This window comes from Lissotriton helveticus, chromosome 5_1 (assembly GCF_964261635.1).
Source record: "Lissotriton helveticus chromosome 5_1, aLisHel1.1, whole genome shotgun sequence".
NCBI lineage: Eukaryota > Metazoa > Chordata > Amphibia > Caudata > Salamandridae > Lissotriton > Lissotriton helveticus.
In genome coordinates, this window is record NC_136065.1 from 1,194,630,601 (window position 1) to 1,194,648,803 (window position 18,203).

At 43.3% G+C, this 18,203-nt stretch overlaps 1 protein-coding gene across 1 annotated transcript in view; it reads right to left on the minus strand.

Annotated features, from left to right (window-relative positions):
• Positions 1 to 18,203, minus strand: part of PDZD8 (PDZ domain containing 8) — a 403,753-nt gene that overhangs the window by 168,307 nt on the left and 217,243 nt on the right. Inside the window, exon 3 of the mRNA XM_078643903.1 lies at positions 16,817 to 16,919. Coding sequence (XP_078500029.1) covers positions 16,817 to 16,919 — 103 coding nt within the window. The remainder of the gene's footprint in view (positions 1 to 16,816; positions 16,920 to 18,203) is intronic.

Below are 18,203 nucleotides of genomic sequence, written 5' to 3' on the forward strand. Positions count from 1 at the left end.
AACCCCTTGGCACGATGGCCCCTTTAAAACAAAAAAAACAAGAAGCATACCAGACAGATCTTGGTTCAATAAGGGTATTAACACCGAGAGACAATTCTGGCTGGCTGAAAGAACCTGGAGACAACAACCCTCGTTGACCGATCTCTCCCTCGCCTCTGAGCTGAATGCCTAAAACACAAAAAACATATCTACAGAGAGAAATAATCTTTTTTTCGAGCCCAACTTGACCTCCCCAGAAACAGACCTAAAGACCTCTTCAGCATCATAAACCAGCAAACCGCCTCCTTCCTGCAACCTCCAAGTATTAACTCTGCGAAGCGCTGAAAAAATAACAAGCATCAAACTCTCTCTGGACCGCCCTCAGCCCCCCATCCTCACACAAAAGATACCCCTATACCAAAGACAGTTCCCCCACTACCTGAGTTTCAATCAGTGGTGCCCCCCCCCCTAAACTCGCCCCCTCAATGAGATTAAATACCAACCACAATCACATACAGTTGAAAAGGAAAATGCTACTTCAACAGTATGCATATGTGCTTGGCATGTAGAGCTGTAGATTCACATGCTTTGCATAGCCTGCCATCTAGTGTTGGGTCCAGATGTTTGCATTTTGTTTTTCATTGAAGAAGTCTTTTCCAGTCACCAGGTAGGTGGCTCCTCCTTTCGGTAATAGTGTGCATGGGCATCAACTATATTGTTCGATTGTTTTCCCGCAGAGGGTGATAATGGAGTTAGTAAGAGCAGTAGAAAGAGATGTCCATGATTTGTACAGACAACATTACAGCAATGTACTACATACAAAAACAGGGGGGGGGGGAGACACACTCTCTCCAGCTGTCACAACTTGTATCTATGTAAGATGTCACTGCAACAGGTATAGATACCTGGGGAGGAGAGAGGGGGCATGTGAATCTACAGCTCTACATGCCAAGAACAGATGCATACTGGGTAAGTAGCATTTTCCGTTTGAGGCATGTGAGCTGTAGAGCACATGCTTTGCATAGACTATATAGCAGTTATCTCCTAAGCGGTGGCTAACCTGTAGCTGTTGCAGTCGTTTGGAATAGTGTACGTAAAACTGCTTGGCCGACACTAGCTTGCTGTCTTGCTAACACAACTACACAATGGTGTTTTGTGAATATGCGAGGTGTAGACCATGTTGCAGCTTTGCAGATGTCATCTATGGGTTTATTCCCTAAGAATGCCATAGAAGCCCCTAGTTTGCGCGTGGAGTGCGCTCTAAGGGGAATTGTCAATGTTCGTTTTGCTTTTGCATAGCATGTTTAAATGCACTTGACTATCCACCGTGCAATACCTGATTTTGATATGGGATTGCCTTTATGTGGTGGAGCAAAAGCCACAAAATGGTTTTTTTGTCTTACGGAAAGGTTTTGTCCTTTCTATGTAGTAGAGTAATGCTCTTTTCATATCTAAGGTGTGCAAAGCACGTCCTGCCACAGAATCTGGTTGAGGGAAGAACTCCGGCAATTCAACAGATGGTTGATATGAAAAGCAGAAATGACCTTGGGTAGAAATTTAGGGTTGGTCCGAAGAACCACCTTGTTTTGGTGTACTTGTAAAAATGGTTCTTCTATGGTTAGTGCCTGAAGCTCATCTACTCTCCGCAGTGAAGTGATAGCTATGAGGAAAGCTACCTTCCAAGTGAGAAAGTGCAGCTCACATCTGTGCAATGGCTCAAAAAGTGGACACATGAGTCTGGTGAGGACAATGTTGAGATTCCACACTGGAGCAGGTGGAAGTCTTGGGGAAATGACTCTTAAGTCCCTCCATGAATGCTTTAATGACAGGCACTCTGAAGAGAGACAAATGTGGTCTATTGTGGAGGTATGCAGCTATTGCAGCAAGAAATAAGCGTATGGATGTGTACGCTAAATTTGAATGCTGCAGATGTAATAAATAGCATATAATGTTTTGAAATGAAGTATCAATCGGCTTGATTTGATTGTTATTACAGTATATCACAAACCGCTTCCACTTTGCTGCATAACAGGCTCTTGTGGTAGGACGTCTAGCCTTTCTGATGATGTTCATGCAGTCTGGCAGGAGATTAAGGTAGCCAAACTCTAAACTTCAGGTGCCAGATCGCAAGGTTGAGATTACTGGGATCTGGATGTCTTATCTCTTCACGACTCTGCGTGAGGAGATTGGGTGTGAGATGTAGTTTTTGGTGAGGAACTACTGAGAGCTCCAACAGGGTTGTGAACCAGGGTTGATGGGCCCATGTGGGAGCAACTAGGATTAGTGTCAGGGACGCTTGTCTGAGTTTCCGAACCACTAATGGAATGAGTGGGAGAGGCAAAAAAGCGTAGGCAAATATCCCTGACCAATTGATAGTACCATGCATCTGGACAATGGGTGTGGATACCTAGATGCAAAGCTTGGGCATTTTGTGTTTAGGTTTGTGGCGAACAGATCTATGTCTGGAAAGCCCCACATCTGAAAGAACGGGAGGAGAACATGAGGGTGGAGTTCCCATTCGTGGATCTGTTATCTTTGATGACTGAGCAGATCTGCAATCTGCTTGTTTACTCCTGCAAGGGGTCCTGCGAGGAGATACATTTAGTGATGTATGGCCCATCTCCAGATGGTCTGTGCTAGTTGTGACAGCTGGAGAGAGTGTGTCCCCCCCTTGTTTTTGTATGTAGTACATTGCACAGGTTTGCCTACTAGATGAACTTTAAATGCGTTGAGCGCTAGAAAAATCGCTAGTAGCTCTAGATGATTTATGTGAAGCTGCTTGCCCTGAATTGTGTGCATCCGGGGATGAGCTCCCCAACCAGTGAGCGATGAGTCTACTGTTAGCACCATCTGTGGAGCTGGGTCGATTAAAGGTTTTGTATATTTCACCACTGCAGAGAGTGATAGGTGCGGCCGTCCACCAACACTAGATCTGATAAAACACAATAAGCTTGGTTCCACTGACGTGCTAAGCATTCCTGCAGGGGAAGCATTTGAAGTCTTGGGTAAGGGACTATTAAGATGCAAGACGCCATCATCCATAGTAACTGCATGAACACTCGAGCTGGCAATGAGTGTTGAGGCTGAAACTGAGAGAGTCTGCATATTGCGGACTCTGGCCGGATTGGAGTAAGCCAGAGCCTTTCGTGTATCTATAGTGGCTCCCAAATACACGTGTGTTGGATGGTTGGAGATAGGACTTGAACAGATTAACTATGAATCCAAGATCGTGGAGCAACTGCACTGTTTTGTGAGTGTGACGTAGACAGCTTTGCTGCGAGCTGGCTTTTATGAGCCATTCGTCTAAGTAAGGGAAGACGTGAATGTGTTGTCTTCGTAGATGAGCTGCGACTACTGCCAGGTATTTGGTGAAAACCCTGGAAGGGGTAGTTACTCCGAATGGGAGCACCTTGAATTGATAATGCTAGCCTGCTACCATGAGCCGGGTGTATTGGGATATGGAAATAGGCATCCTTTAAGTCCAGAGTGGAAGTCGCCTTGCTCTTCAGCGGGAGCGGGAGCACTTGTTGAAGTGTCACCATATGAAAGTGGTCGGACTAAATGTGTAGATTTAGTTCTTGGAGGTCTAGTATAGGCCTGAGAGGGACGTCCTTTTTGGGAATTAAGAAGTACAGGGAGTATACACCAGCCCCTTGATATTGTAGCAGGACTGGTTCTACAGCTCCTTTTTCCAACAAAGAGAGAACTTCTTGCTTGAGAAGGGTGAGATGTATTTGTGACACTGCATGTGATCTTGGAAGAACGTTTGGGGAGTGTCTGTAAGTTCCAGGCAGTAACCATATTGGATAATTTGTAGAGCCAATTTGTCTGAGGTGATTGTAATCCAAAGGAAATCAAAAGGGGGGAGTGAAGAGGTGGTGCCGGTGGGCACCGAGGTGGGCACGTCCTCCTCTTATCAGGGTTATAGGTTAATCAGAAAAGGCCACCTCACATTGGGTGGATGTGTATCCAGATGTCATTGGAATACAGCATCTTTGTTAAAATACCCCTCACACACCAAAAGGGCCCTTGGTGTCATGCTTCATCATCGGGGTCTTCCCGTCCCGCTGCGGGGCGGGGCAGTGCTGCGACAAGCGGATACGCTGGAGCACCTTTTAGATGGAGGTGCTATGTGTTAGGAGTGAGTGTCAGTGGGGTCAGGGGTGATATAAGGTGTGAGTTAAAAAATACCTGGCCTAGTGGAAAAAAGAATTTTATTAAACACTGGCTGGTATTATTAAAAGAAAAAAGTGAAGCGGAGAGATGGAGCAGGTTAATGGGCTCTCTCTCCTAAGTGGGTCAACATGTTTCGAGGCGCAAGGCCTCTTCGTCAGGACCTAGGGGAGATCCCCCTGTCACTCACTAATGTTTCTCCACACAGGTAGAAAAAGGTGTATGTACAAAAAGTGAACAAAAAAGGACTATGTGAGTAACTACAATTTAATAATTACAACACATATATGCTACCACACTAATAATGTAGTTTGCTTATCAATAGGGGGTCAATGCCTCATGAGCCAGCATAAGACTGAAGGGTATGGTGGGGTCTCAATGTGCCCCTAGCACGCTTGTGCTTCCTCCTTCGTCCGCGGCTTCCGTGGATAGCCGCGGACGAAGGATACCCTTCAGTCTTATGCTGGCTCATGAGGCATTGACCCCCCTATTGATAAGCAAACTACATTATTAGTGTGGTAGCATATATGTGTTGTAATTATTAAAGTGTAGTTACTCACATAGTCCTTTTTTGTTCACTTTTTGTACATACACCTTTTTCTACCTGTGTGGAGAAACATTAGTGAGTGACAGGGGGATCTCCCCTAGGTCCTGACGAAGAGGCCTTGCGCCTCGAAACATGTTGACCCACTTAGGAGAGAGAGCCCATTAACCTGCTCCATCTCTCCGCTTCACTTTTTTCTTTTAATAATACCAGCCAGTGTTTAATAAAATTCTTTTTTCCACTAGGCCAGGTATTTTTTAACTCACACCTTATATCACCCCTGACCCCACTGACACTCACTCCTAACACATAGCACCTCCATCTAAAAGGTGCTCCAGCGTATCCGCTTGTCGCAGCACTGCCCCGCCCCGCAGCGGGACGGGAAGACCCCAATGATGAAGCATGACACCAAGGGCCCTTTTGGTGTGTGAGGGGTATTTTAACAAAGATGCTGTATTCCAATGACATCTGGATACACATCCACCCAATGTGAGGTGATTGTAATCCAGACAGGTAGAAATTGGGAGAGACGTCCCCCAACAGAAGTGGAATGCCTGGGGTTAGCGGAAAGAAGTCACTGCTTGTTATTTGCAGGGGAAGTGCGTGTTGAGTTCCCTCTGCCTTTTCCCTTACCATTGTTTACTCTAAACCCACCTCTAAAATAGCCTCTTGATGAAGGCGATTGTTTGTTGCCCTTGTAAGAGCAGGAAGAATTATCTGTGGATATATTCTTGGAGCCAGCCCTGTAAAAGGAGCGACGAAAGGATCCCCTATTTGAAGGCAACTGCAACAACCCCATGGACTTGCTGACCTCAGTGTCTTTTTTCAGCGAAGTGTCAACTGCTGGGCCAAAGAAGTGTTCCTTGTCAAATGGTTGATTGAGAATAGAGGCTTGCAACTCAGGTTTGAATCCCGACATTCTCAACCAAGCATTCCTGCGTAGCGGTACGCTGGTGATTACTGCGCGGGCTACTGTGTCTGCTGCGTCTAAGGCGCACCTGATGGAGGTATTTGTGATTAATTTACCCTCCTGAATAAGGTCGTTAGCCTTTGTTTTATGCTCATCAGGCAGAAATTGCATTACCTTCTCTAACTCATCATAATGAGCCCTATCATAGTGAGCTAACAAAGCTTGAGCATTAGTAATGTGCCAATGATTGGCTGCTTACGATGCTACCCTTTTGCCAGAGGCATCAATTAATTTGACTCCTTATCAGGAGCAGGGGCCACACCTGTGGTCTGTGAGTTAGCTCTCTTGCGAGCGTTGGAAACCAAAAGTGAGTCTAAAGGCAGCTGACCCTTGATGTAGGGTGGGTCATTAGGTGCAGGTTTATATTTCTTTTCTCCACCCTGGGTGTAATGATTCTTGCCCTCAAAGGACCTTTAAAGATCTCATCTGTATGCTTAAGCATTCCTTTAAGCATTGGCAGTGTATGAGTAGCTTTCTGAAATGAATTTAGGGTTTTGAATAAGAAATACTCTTCTAAAGCCTCCTTATACAGCTCCACTTCATGATAATGAGCTGCCCTGTTAAAGTAGCTCAATGTACCCTATGTTGTCGTTGGGTGGTGAGGGTCTGGACGGATATAAAATCGGGGTCATTATCCGCGTTTGGGTCAGTGTCAATCTTCCCATGGGTCAGTATCCTGTGGCCTATCCTCATCCCCATCATCCTGTGGGTTAGGTGATAGTGGTGGTGGTGAATTTATGGGCGTTATGAGTATATTTGGTTCAGGGGGCAAAGGAGGTGGAATGTAAGGTGGAGAAGGGTTAGTACCCACATATTTTCTCTTCAGAGGAATGTGGTAATCCTCCTGCAGGCCTATTTTCCTTTTCTCAGGTAGTTTGGCATGTATATGTCCAGTGTCTGGATGTATTACCAGTTCTTTCTGTTTCGGATTCGAAGGTGGAACATCAAACTGAGGCTCTTTTGGTGGAGTCTTTATTGTCTTTGGTTGCCGTTTTCAGCGTTGAAAGTTTCGGCTCCGAACCCTACGGCGCCGAAGATTTACTCTTCTGTAACGGTGGAAGGGTTACCAAGACATACTTTGGTTTCGACGGCGAAGGTTTCGGCTCGGCACCGGTATGGGGCCGGCCTGAGCCGGAAGGCTTTTCCTTGTGTTTCGGCACTGGACCTGAGGATGAGGCAACCAAAACTTTGTCTTGGTGCTGACCTTGGCCCAAAGGCAGAGGAAAGATCGGAGCCTTTTTGGTCTTGTGTTGCTGGGGCAAGGAGGTTTCTGTACTCGCGGCACGCTGACCCGGTGTAACTTGCTCCTCTTCTTCCATGTTGAAGTCGGCCTCGGACACGGAGATGTGATCTGCTTCTTCGGCTCTTTGAAAGTGTAGTTCTTCTCTATCGGAATCTTCGCCGAAGATGTCCGGTGCAGAGCTGCCCTGAGGTTGCATTTCGTGACGCTGAGCCCTACAGTCACGGAGCGTCTTCTTCGATCGAAACGATTGCCACGCGTCGCAGTTTTTTGTCGTGTTCCGGGGATAGGCAGAGGTTGCATACTTTGTGCAAGTCTGTGTGTGGAAACTTAGCGCGACACCCGGGACAGAGCTTGAATGGAGTCTGTTTCATCGACTGCTAGCGAGCCCGGTGTGGGTAAGCCCAAAAGCCCTCCACAAGTTTTCTGATCGAAGGTCATTGAGTCGAAACGATACACGGAGAATGGGAAACGCGATCGAGAAACAATACCGTTGAGGGTAGTGGATTGCACTACAAAGGGCACCCGAGAAACGGTGCCGAACCGGAGCGCAGCAATTCACATCCGAACCCGATAGCGGAAAAAAAACAATCTAACAATGGAGTAGATACCAATGCGCACTATCACCGAAAGGAGGAGTCATCTACCTCGTGACTGGAAAAGACTTCTTCGAAGAAAGAGTAAGTGCAAACATCCGGATCCAAAACTAGATGGCAGGCTACGCAAAGCATGTGATCTATAGCTCACATGCCTCTAACACAATGTTTTCTGAGACAAATTTGAAAACACCACTGAAGAAGTCATCAAAATACTTGCATGCATGAGGTAGACATTCCATCTCTCTTACCCTCTTCCCTCCTCTCTCGTCAAAAATCTCAGACACATCATCTCCCCAACATGGACTAAAATCATTAACTCCTCCTTATGCCAACCTCCCTTATGCTCGGGCAAGACACCCCCTCATCAAAAAGACTGCGACCCGAACAATCTTAATAATTACAGAACCATAACCAAAGTCCCCCTCCTTGCCAAAACTATTGAAAAATATGTGCTCTCACAACTTAACCATATAGAAAAATATGTCCCTTTCAATCTGGGTTCAGGAAAGACTGCAGTACCGAGCCTGCAATCCTGAACAACACAGATGACCTAAACAGATCTCTATACGATGATCAGGCCTGCCTCCTGGACCTCTCCGCGGCCATTGGTACAGTCAACCAAAAAATTCTGCTAAACATACTTTCACAACGTGCAGGCATTAACACTACTGTCCTGCAGTGGTTCGCCTCATACCTGATCCCACTTAACCAAACTTAACAATTTCACCTTTACAGGAGCATCAGTCACACAAGGAGTTACCTAAGGATCAATCTTATCCCCTGCCTTGTTCAATCTCTATATGGAACCCCTGGCAGTGATCATGAAACAAGCCAAAATTGCCTACCATCTCTACGCAGAAGACACCCAACTCTACATTAAAATCCTGTCTGACCAAAATTTACTTACAGCTTAACCCCAACAAAAGCTAACTCCTCCTCATCCAACCAAAAGGAAAATCCTATCCTGTCCACAACTGGCTCCACAACCTAAGTGCACTGAACTGTAAACTATTTATATCCAACTCTCTGAAGTCATTAGGGATTACACTGGACAAACACCTGGACATGAAGGACCATAACAATGTCTCGACAACAAGTGCCTTCTACACATTGAAATACCTAAAAAAAAGAAATCAAACCTTCATCCCCATTGAAGGCTTAAAGACTACAATCCCTAGTTCTCTCCAAGCTGGACTACAATAACGCAACAATTACTGATACCCCAAAAACCTACCTTATCTCTATGAAATCCATACTCAATGCAGCAGCTAGATCTCTCTATTTGTAACACAACTAATAGTGAGCTAGTTTAATAAGCCAAAAACACCCTAGGAAACTAATCTGACATGTGACTAAATTCAATCATACATAAACAGAAAGGATAACTATTTTTTGTTTATAAGTCAAAATATTTTTGTTTTATTTAGATCATTTTCTTCTTTTTTGATACACATTTCATATATATCTGTACATATTACTTTAAAATGACAAACTTATGTAAATATAACAAATGTGCAAAAACAAGCTAAATAATAAAGACACATAACTGGAAGAAATTTTTGAAAAAAAGCAGTTGGAGCAGCTAGATCTCTCTCCAGGGAAAGCCACTATAACCACATTTCTCCCACGCAAACTCAACTGACTACCTATTGAAGCGAGAATTATTTTCAAAATGACCTGCATAAACCACAAAGCGCTCTACACTAAAAACCCTATCTACCTTGCAAAACAAACTGTCAAAAGCTGGCCAAATGAGGCCTTTGCAAAGCTCAATCGTCTCCCAATTCCGCCCAAATTTAAGGGGGAAAAAAAACTTCACTCACCTGCTTATTCTTCCTGAATGCGCATAGAATTTGGAATGCTTTGCCACGGGATCTAAGCACCACTCCTTCATTCCTACGCTTCAGAAAATACTTCAAACTACTTCTCAACAAATACCTGAACCCAACCTCATAAAATAATCTGTGTCCCTGGATACTCTTCCCCACTCAACCTCAAACAGCCTAAATATCTCTACCCCTTAAAATAACTGTTCATCTACTCCTACTTACCACACACCAACCTACCATCACTAACGCCAAACTATTTCGCCCATCTACTATGCCAACTACTGTATATTTTTACTCTGTATTTTTTTCCCAATATATCCATTGTATATGTTGCTGTGCACATAATTCCGAGTAAAGCTTGTTACCCAAAATGTTGTTACAACACCACATTGCATAATTACATTCATTTCATGGCCAAAATGTATCACAAGTGCACGGGGACAACACGAACGACCAGAACAAAACTGGCTACTGTTTGATTTATTTTTTTCAGTGCAAAATGAGCCCATTTCATTCTAACAAAAACAGCTCAAAATGCCAGTTTTGCATTTTGCATAATTCTTTCCAATTTTGTATTAGTTACGCAAAAGCAAATTAAGTGAAGTTCACACTCCTAATTTGGAATATTTAGTTGTGCTGTGATAAATTAAATATCAGCTTTCAGTATATAGTATAATGATTACATTTGTCAGAAACTAAGGCAGGCATCAGCAACATAACTGTTACAAAACATACAAATACCCAAGTTGATACCTTCCTGTATGTAAACTTCACGCACAAACATTACGCATTTAGGGAATTTGTATAGTTTTGAGACACATCAATTTAGGAATTGAACAGATAAAAAGGAAAGGTCTATGAGGGATGCACAAAGAAGGACGGGCAGAAAAGCTGCGCAAGGTATACTACAATAGATAATAACTTTAGAAGTCCATTCAAAGCCAATGATCCTAATTGAACAAGCACTGACAAAGACAATAGGTCTTGCTTTACTAAGGTGAGAGCCAAGCTGTTGGCTTTGCCATTGTTTGTAAGGTAACGATTAAAAAAAGTGAAAGGAAAGAAAATTCAAAATACTGGGGGTAAAGCAAATATCTTTTGTTATCTCAAAACTGTAAATCGAGTTAAATTTGTTTTTTCTTCATCAATTGCTCTTTTCACTCAGGACAGTAGTAAAAAAAAAGAAAGAAAAAAGAATAAGGAAGTGTCCGAATCGAATGGGAAGGACTTTCCAAAGCCTAATTTACTTTCCACAGGATTCAGCAATATTGTTCTCTGTAGTAGCTGAGGGTGCAAGTGCATAGGCCTCCAAGAGAACTATCAAACTAAATACACCTTCTGCCTCAGATACCAGCTGAGTGAGTGCAGCAGATGGCCATTCCACTAGTGCTATAAAAGCCTTTGTCGGCTGAAGGTTTTCATGGAATGTGTGGAATGGCAGGGATAAATTACAAGCATTTGCCTTTGGGACCTTATAAGAATTTAGCTATGCACCAAATGATTGTGGGTACAGCAACATTTACTGTTCTACTGTGCCGGACATAAGGGAGTCTTGGACTACCAGCAGTAGTATAGCGATAAGCAATAAAAGAAAATGCACGAAACCGGGAAAGGGTGCAGTACCACTGGCTGTCACTAGGTGTCCCTTGGGACCTCTTTTAGCCACATAAGTAACTGCACCTTTAAATCTTGAAGATTCCAACACACATCCAATGACCCTTAGCTCACCCAGGTCCAGGAGCCATGAAAATGCTTAATAATACCATTGACACAGACAGTCTCCCATACAGAAGAATGCTCCAGTTTTAAAAAATATCGCACAGAGGAAAAGAGCGAAGGTGTTTCCATATGTTTTGATGTATTTACATTTTGAACGGAAATGCGGATCTGTGAAGTTACAGTTCGAACTTTACTTTGTAGTTTTACTGCTTGGCCATTTAAACAGATTAAGGAGCAGAGGGGGTGGAGTGTAGAGGGACTACAAAATAATTAGTCATCTGGGTGCACCTTGACAAAGTGATGTCTATTGTGAAAGGAATGCCTCAATGCCATTTGCTTTTAAAAACCAGGCTTCATGCTTGGGAGAGGCAGAGTACAGACCTACTAACAAAGGAAGTGAGCAGCTGGAGCCAGCACTAGGCTGAAGCGCATGCCCACTCGCCGCCTTCTATCTCCGGTGACAGCTGGCTGACTGTCTCCTGTGGTGCGCTGACGTCCGGTAAAGGGGGCCTGTGAAAGACAGTGAGTGAGACCCTCGGAGCGACCTTTGTTACCAGAAACAATGATTTGCTTTCACTCTTTCAATAGCAGTAAGTATCTGAAAACATAGCGCTGACACCACCACGAGCTTGATGTATGAGCAGTGATTGTTTGCAAATGGTAGTTGCTGTATAAACAATGTGGTTTTGAAGCCAGCCTGCTAAAAATGTTTAAGGGAACGAGCTGGCTCATGGCTACAAGTGTTATGCATCCTTTAGTTTGCAACTCATCCGTATGGGGTTATAAAGGAGGACGTTTCCCAGGTCATGTTAAGTTCAATTGTATTTCATCCATTGGAGTGTGCAGGATTTCTGGCTGGGCCTCAGCGGGAGTGGTATCTATGGTACAAGAGACCACTCGGAGTCCTTTCTCCACATTCCACGTTTGTGGCTGCTGCCGCTATAAGGGGCATCTCCTGATTCGTCCCCGTTGTTAAAGATAAAGCGCGGGATGGCGCATTGCCAAAAAATAAAAGCTAATGTTATATAAGTTGAGCAGGACACGCAGAAGAAAAGAAAGCACTGCAGAAATAAAACATATAATGTTTTAATGCAGGCACTCTTAAAGAGCAGTGCACGCTAAGCAGCTGAAAAAATAAAATCACAACACAAATTGCAAGAACAACTTGTCGGGGAAGTGCGAAGCTGTCGTGCCTGCAACGCCAGCTACGACAAAGAAGTCATTAACAAAACAGTGCTCAGAATATGTAAATAAAACGTACCGAGTAAGTTCACATGAAACAGGAGCAGTCCTCATAGGGTGGTTACAATAGTAGAAAAGGAAGGACTACTAAAGAAATTAACCGAAGAAAAATAAGCATTTCAAAAAGACCTAAAATAACAAGCCTTCAAGTCTGCTCTTCAGCCTTATGCCAGCAAAAAGAGTTCTGTTAGTGTGCTTTTACAGGGAAGCTGGGAGGTATGAAGGCAACAGACAGCAGGTGGCTTTGAAAGGGGAAGCAGCACTTGAGGGAGAAAACATTTGCTTCTTAAATATGCATAGTGGATGGAAACAAGTCAGACGAAATAAATAGTGCAAAGAGGCTATGCCCCATGGGAAGGACAAGCATAAGAAGGGGAGGGAACAAATTTAAGAAGAGGAAGGTAAGCCACTGAATGAAAAGCAAGAAATTTAGAGTGATAATAAAGCCAACTAATGGTAAGGAGCATGACAGCTGCAAACCCACTGCAAGTTCACAATAGGTATAATGATCTGTCTGGTAGGCGAAGCCTAGAAACAGTAAAGCAGCATTACAGAATAACATGAAAAACGGATGAAAACAATGTTGCCTTTTGGTATGGTGTTAAGCAATACTATTTTAACCTTATTCAAATATGTCTTTAGCGTTGGTCTCAAAGACATATGTAAATATTTTTACCTTTCTCCACAAGCTTTTTGGCAGGAGAAAGCAAATTACGACAAAATCTTTGCTCCATTTCGAACAATTATACATAAGGTCATCTATTGTACAAACTTCAAGGATTTTCTGTCCCAAAATCACAGGTATTAAAATGGAGATATTTTGATACTTCTGAAAAACAACACTAGTATAAAATATTCAGTTTTTAAGGAGACTGAACACCTCTAAATTTAAATCTCATACTTGATATAGTGTGTACCCAGTGATAGTGTTAAGCGCTTTTAATTCACAGGGTAATCAATGCAGAGAAGTAAAAACGTAGGTAAAATAAATCATTAAGCAATTGTCAAAGACATATTCGACGCCTCACTTAAGTAACACACCCTCAGAAATCTCAATAGAAATATTTGTGCAAATCTGAATTAGAGAACCGCCCCTCCTCCGAAAAAGCTCACAGTAAAGATCACAGTGGTATTGCACAAGTCTAAAACTAATTTTACAGTTCTTATAATAACCCCTTTTGACCAAGACAACTGTGTACCGGTGTTTCAGGTGCCTAGAAACAGGATACATTTTAGAGTACCAGAAGCTGTATTACAGAACGTGCCCTGGGGGAGCACCGGGCGTTTGTGCCCTCTCTGCATGCCCCTGGGGAACTTTGGTAAAACAGAAGGGGCAGCAGACGCTTGTGCAGCCCCTACTGTAATACACATAGTGCTGGTGCACATGTAGAGTCTGTTATTGAGAGAGGGTGTTCCATCATTTGCATGGGGGCATGGCCCCACACAAATGAGAGAATATCGTTGCCACTGCACCCACACTGTATTACCAAAGTTGACACAGACGCAAACATGCCTTCAGGAGGCACACTGAAAGCGCACCACAAAAAGCAGGGCACTTCCAGTCCGTCCCGAGGCCAGCCCTCTTTAAGGGATCAAGGGGGGTCCCATGGACATCCAGACATCCCCTTCAGGCGGGGGCAGTCACTCACTGCGCCCGAATGCAAGGGGATCTCTAATCTCCTTTTAACGTGCAGGTGGAGTGCAGACTGCACACAGAAACAAACAGCTTTTAAACAGCTGCTCTGTATTTCTCTTAAATGGGCTGCTCTGGGAGCAGAGCGAGTTTGTGGCTGCCCTGAAGGCTGAGCATTCTTCAAAATAGGGGGCCCCTGCTTAAAGGTGCGCCATGGCGTAAACAGGCAAAGTGTGCTCTTCCAGAAATACAAGCCCAAGACTTTGTGTTGGTGTGCTGCATCTCGCAGATAAGGCAATTTTTAACTCATTTTATTTCAAATGTAGCAAGCGAACTACAGTAGCATGATATTACAGAATCACGAAAGAGACAGATGCTGCCTCAGTGATGCTGGCACACCCAAATCTGCCTAATGGCTGCTATTGTCAGCTGGGTGGGATTAGAAGGGGCTTGGCAGGTGTGCTTTTGTCACTGTCAGTTTCTGATTATGCCGGGTTACTCTCCAAGCCCCTGTAGCCAAGGCTCAGTCAGCTCTGGTGCTGCCTGTGCCCCCTCACGTGACAGAGGTGTCAAGTACCTCAGTGTGCAGATCTTCCCCGCACCCAGCACCAACATGAAGAATGTGCATTGTATGGTGGACAGTGTCCTGGCCACTGGCGTACGCCAGCAGCACAAACTTACAGTCACATTCCACACAGTCTAACCACTCAGTTGTGCCGGTCCAGCACAATAATTTCCCCTTTTCAATCTGCACTTTATGTCACCAGAGGAGACCGAGACAGACATGCAATGTGTATGTGGGCATCTTTCACTTCTTTTTAGAGCCTGACCCACTGAACCAGTGGGGGTCATCGAATTTGTCAAGCTCCTCTGTGAGAGCTCTACCCTATCAATACGCCAACCCACTTACGCACCTTTGTGGGGATCCCATCTGGCACCCAGTTACATAGATAATGCAATTGGAGTGTGAAATATACACCATGCCAGCAGAAAAGTAGCAATTTAGCCACTCTAGACAACCAAGGCATTAAGCCCATCGTTGGTCTAGTACTGGTCCATGCATCAAGGTAGCAATGCTAGGCATATTGCAAGCATCTATGGCATGACGATGCAGACCCCCGGTAAAATAATGGCATTTCCTGGTTTATTATGGATAGCCATAGCACAATGACGGCCATCCTTGGAAAGCTGCCTGCCCGAGCATACAAGTGGTGCATGGCAAGAAAGGCAGAATCTATCCATGTGCTGCAATCGTACATATAAATACTACACTACACCTGGTATTTTGGGATAAAACATACTTCTTAATAGTGAAAAGTTTGCATCTCAGGAACAGTTCTGTACATAAATAGGGCAAACATTTGTTGGGTGAAATCAGTTTATACTTCCAAAACAAAACGCATATTTGATGGCCAAATGTGCAATTTTTATTATATGCTAACAAGCTTAGGTTTGGGGACAAAAGAATTGCATTTCTAAATATATATTTAAATACTTATTTGAGTGATGATCTCTACTGCTGTGTAAAACCCTAATATGTAACTGATCTGCTGTCTGAATCTGTAAAGTCTCCTGCACCTGAGCAACAGCACTATTGAATTAGCCTGTAAAATAAGTCCAGCTAGGCTGTAGTGGCTGAGATTGAAAGGCTTGCCTACATTTTTTAAACTGTCCAACCCTCACCTTCACAAGGATATTCTCATAACATGACTGAGAATCCAGCGCTAGAAGGGGCCGGCTGGAAAAATGAAAATAATAAAAATAGGTGAGCGTAGATTGCAGTACTTGAGAAATTGCATTTTCTTAACTGCTTGAGTCTTTGGCTTCACAAACATTTTGTTGGGAAATTGTGTGAAAACTGAATAATTTTGCCATCTTTTTCACACTGGGGCAGGGTTAGGCTTGGTTGGCACACCATGAAGTACTGAAATATTTCAAGAGTGCCTTCAGAGCTCATGGCTTTCTAGCAAATATGTGAAGGGGAGTTGTAGAATTCAATAGTTGACCCAATTTTGGCCAAATCTATCGGAGGGTGGGAGCTAACTTACTTCATGTAATCCTTGCAGCTAAGATCAGGTATTAGGCCACATCCCTTTCAAACGTCAACTGCTTCCACTTACTTAGCAGGTTAAGTTTGCTCAATGTACTTAACTGAAGGCTGTCTGCAGTCTTTTGATTCACTTTGTCAGATGTTGTTTGTCATCTGCTATGTGAAATGGCATCACAATATTCAAGATTTAAAACTAAAAATTAAATCACCCCATCTCAAGTCCCCTGGATCCTGCGCTAATTGAAAGACGTGTTGATGTAGCTAGTGAGAGTACAGAAGGCTTTAAGAGACTTCATTCAGGTAGTGGCAGACGTGGGCGATGTCATGTCCTGTAAGGATAAGCTTTAGGACAGGGCACTTTTTGTTTTTAGTTAAGCACAATTTGCCACCCCTAATTGCTTGTATAGCAGACCGATTTAATGGAATGGAGTCCTGCTCTCCCATTTTCAAAGCATAACACAGTCAGTTTTTTTTTGTGTTTTTTTTTTTAATTCTGCTGCCCAAAAAAAGAAAAGAAAATCAATATCTAATTAAAATGGTGTAAACACCATTGCAATTCATAGAGCGGAAGCTGGTTTATCATTAGTAAAGTTTGACTTTGTGTGTGAAGTGGTTTTCCACACGTCTTCAATATATAAGCAACAAATAGATGAGAAAAGCACTAGGTTCTCACACACTCTAGTGTAGCAAAGTCAAGCGATTAAATGAAATTAAAGGCAACAAACTGGAATCGCTCTGATCTGAGAGAGTCAGAACTGCCAGGCCTTGAATGGGGCCTGCGTGCTACTGCTAGAGGGGCTACAGAGCGAGGTTCTAAAAAACGGAGAGTGTTTCTTACCACTCTGATGGAGCTCCTCGACTTCTCTTTCCAGGGGCTGCTGCCGAGTTCCATGGTGCAATGTACATTCAGCTCCTGGTCGTAGGACCCGTTGATCAGCAATCTGAAAAAACAGTTATTAGGAATCAAAACATCAGCAGAGCAAATATTTACGGAGTTTATAATCTGGGAATAATTAACTAAAAAAAAGACCGTGAACTACTTATATATCACATGACACAACTTAACTTTATAGGTCGCTGGACGTTTCAAGGAGTTATAAATACCACGTCAGATTGCGTTAATAAAACTCCTCTGCAAAGGAGGCCTTTAAAGCTATGTAAACAGATGTACGTGGTTAATTGAAACAATAGTAATGTGGTGCTGCAACTGACCAGCAATAAAGGTTTTGCATTAGTTTCTCTACATTTCCACCTTTGGTTTAACCGCCACCTTCGGGTTCATCATTTTACTTTTGTTATTCCTTCGGTCGACAGCACTGTAGAAAGTCAATTATTTAGTGACTGGAAACCGTTATCATAGCAGACAAATGTTAGTTTAATGGGTGTAATAAGAGAATAGCATGGCAGTGAGGTGTACTCTTTGCGCTCGTAGATTAGAGCAGTGCGTGGTCTTTGCTGTTAAGAAATGGGGTCTACTCTAATGCTGGGTTTCTACTCTTCTCCAAGTTCACGTTTGTATCTGCCGCCATCTTGTGGAAGGCAGCATAACACTAAAACTCTGGTAAAGCAAATTGGTCTGGCAGCTGCCAGCATTTTGGATGTTGGCAGTGCTTGCTCTTATTTTGTCATGCTTTTTGTAAAACTTTACTGTTTAAAAAGCAATGTCGAAAGGCAAAAACCTTTGAGGTCTTAAAAAGAACACCTTGCCATAACAAACCATGGCAACGAGCTACTTTGTGTGTACATCTGTTCCTCACAGTGACGTTAGCTCGTGGCTGAAATGGGCTGACACTGTCCTATGCTGTACTGGGCGGAAGAAAATGTGGGAAACACAAAAACAGACCAATGAATTTAGACGGCTGAATGAAAACCACTATAAGCAAGTATATTATGCATACAATCTTTGAAAAATCTAAAGCTTTTGGCTAATGTCAGGCCTAAAAATCACATTTCTATATCTCTTAAAGAGGAAAGCACCAATATTTCTCTTTCACCATCTCATCAAAAAAGCAAACGAGTTCGATGATAAAAGAGAGAAGTCTATTCATTGACAGACTGCCCCACTTGCCTTCTGAATACAAATAATCTGCCAGATGAATAACAATAAAAATCCAGACATTGTTGTGCCAACTTAAGGCATACCAGAGATGGGTTATCAGTAGTATTGAAGACCATCTGTCTGCAAAAACAATCAATGTTGAAGCACCCTCTGTTACCTCAGGGAA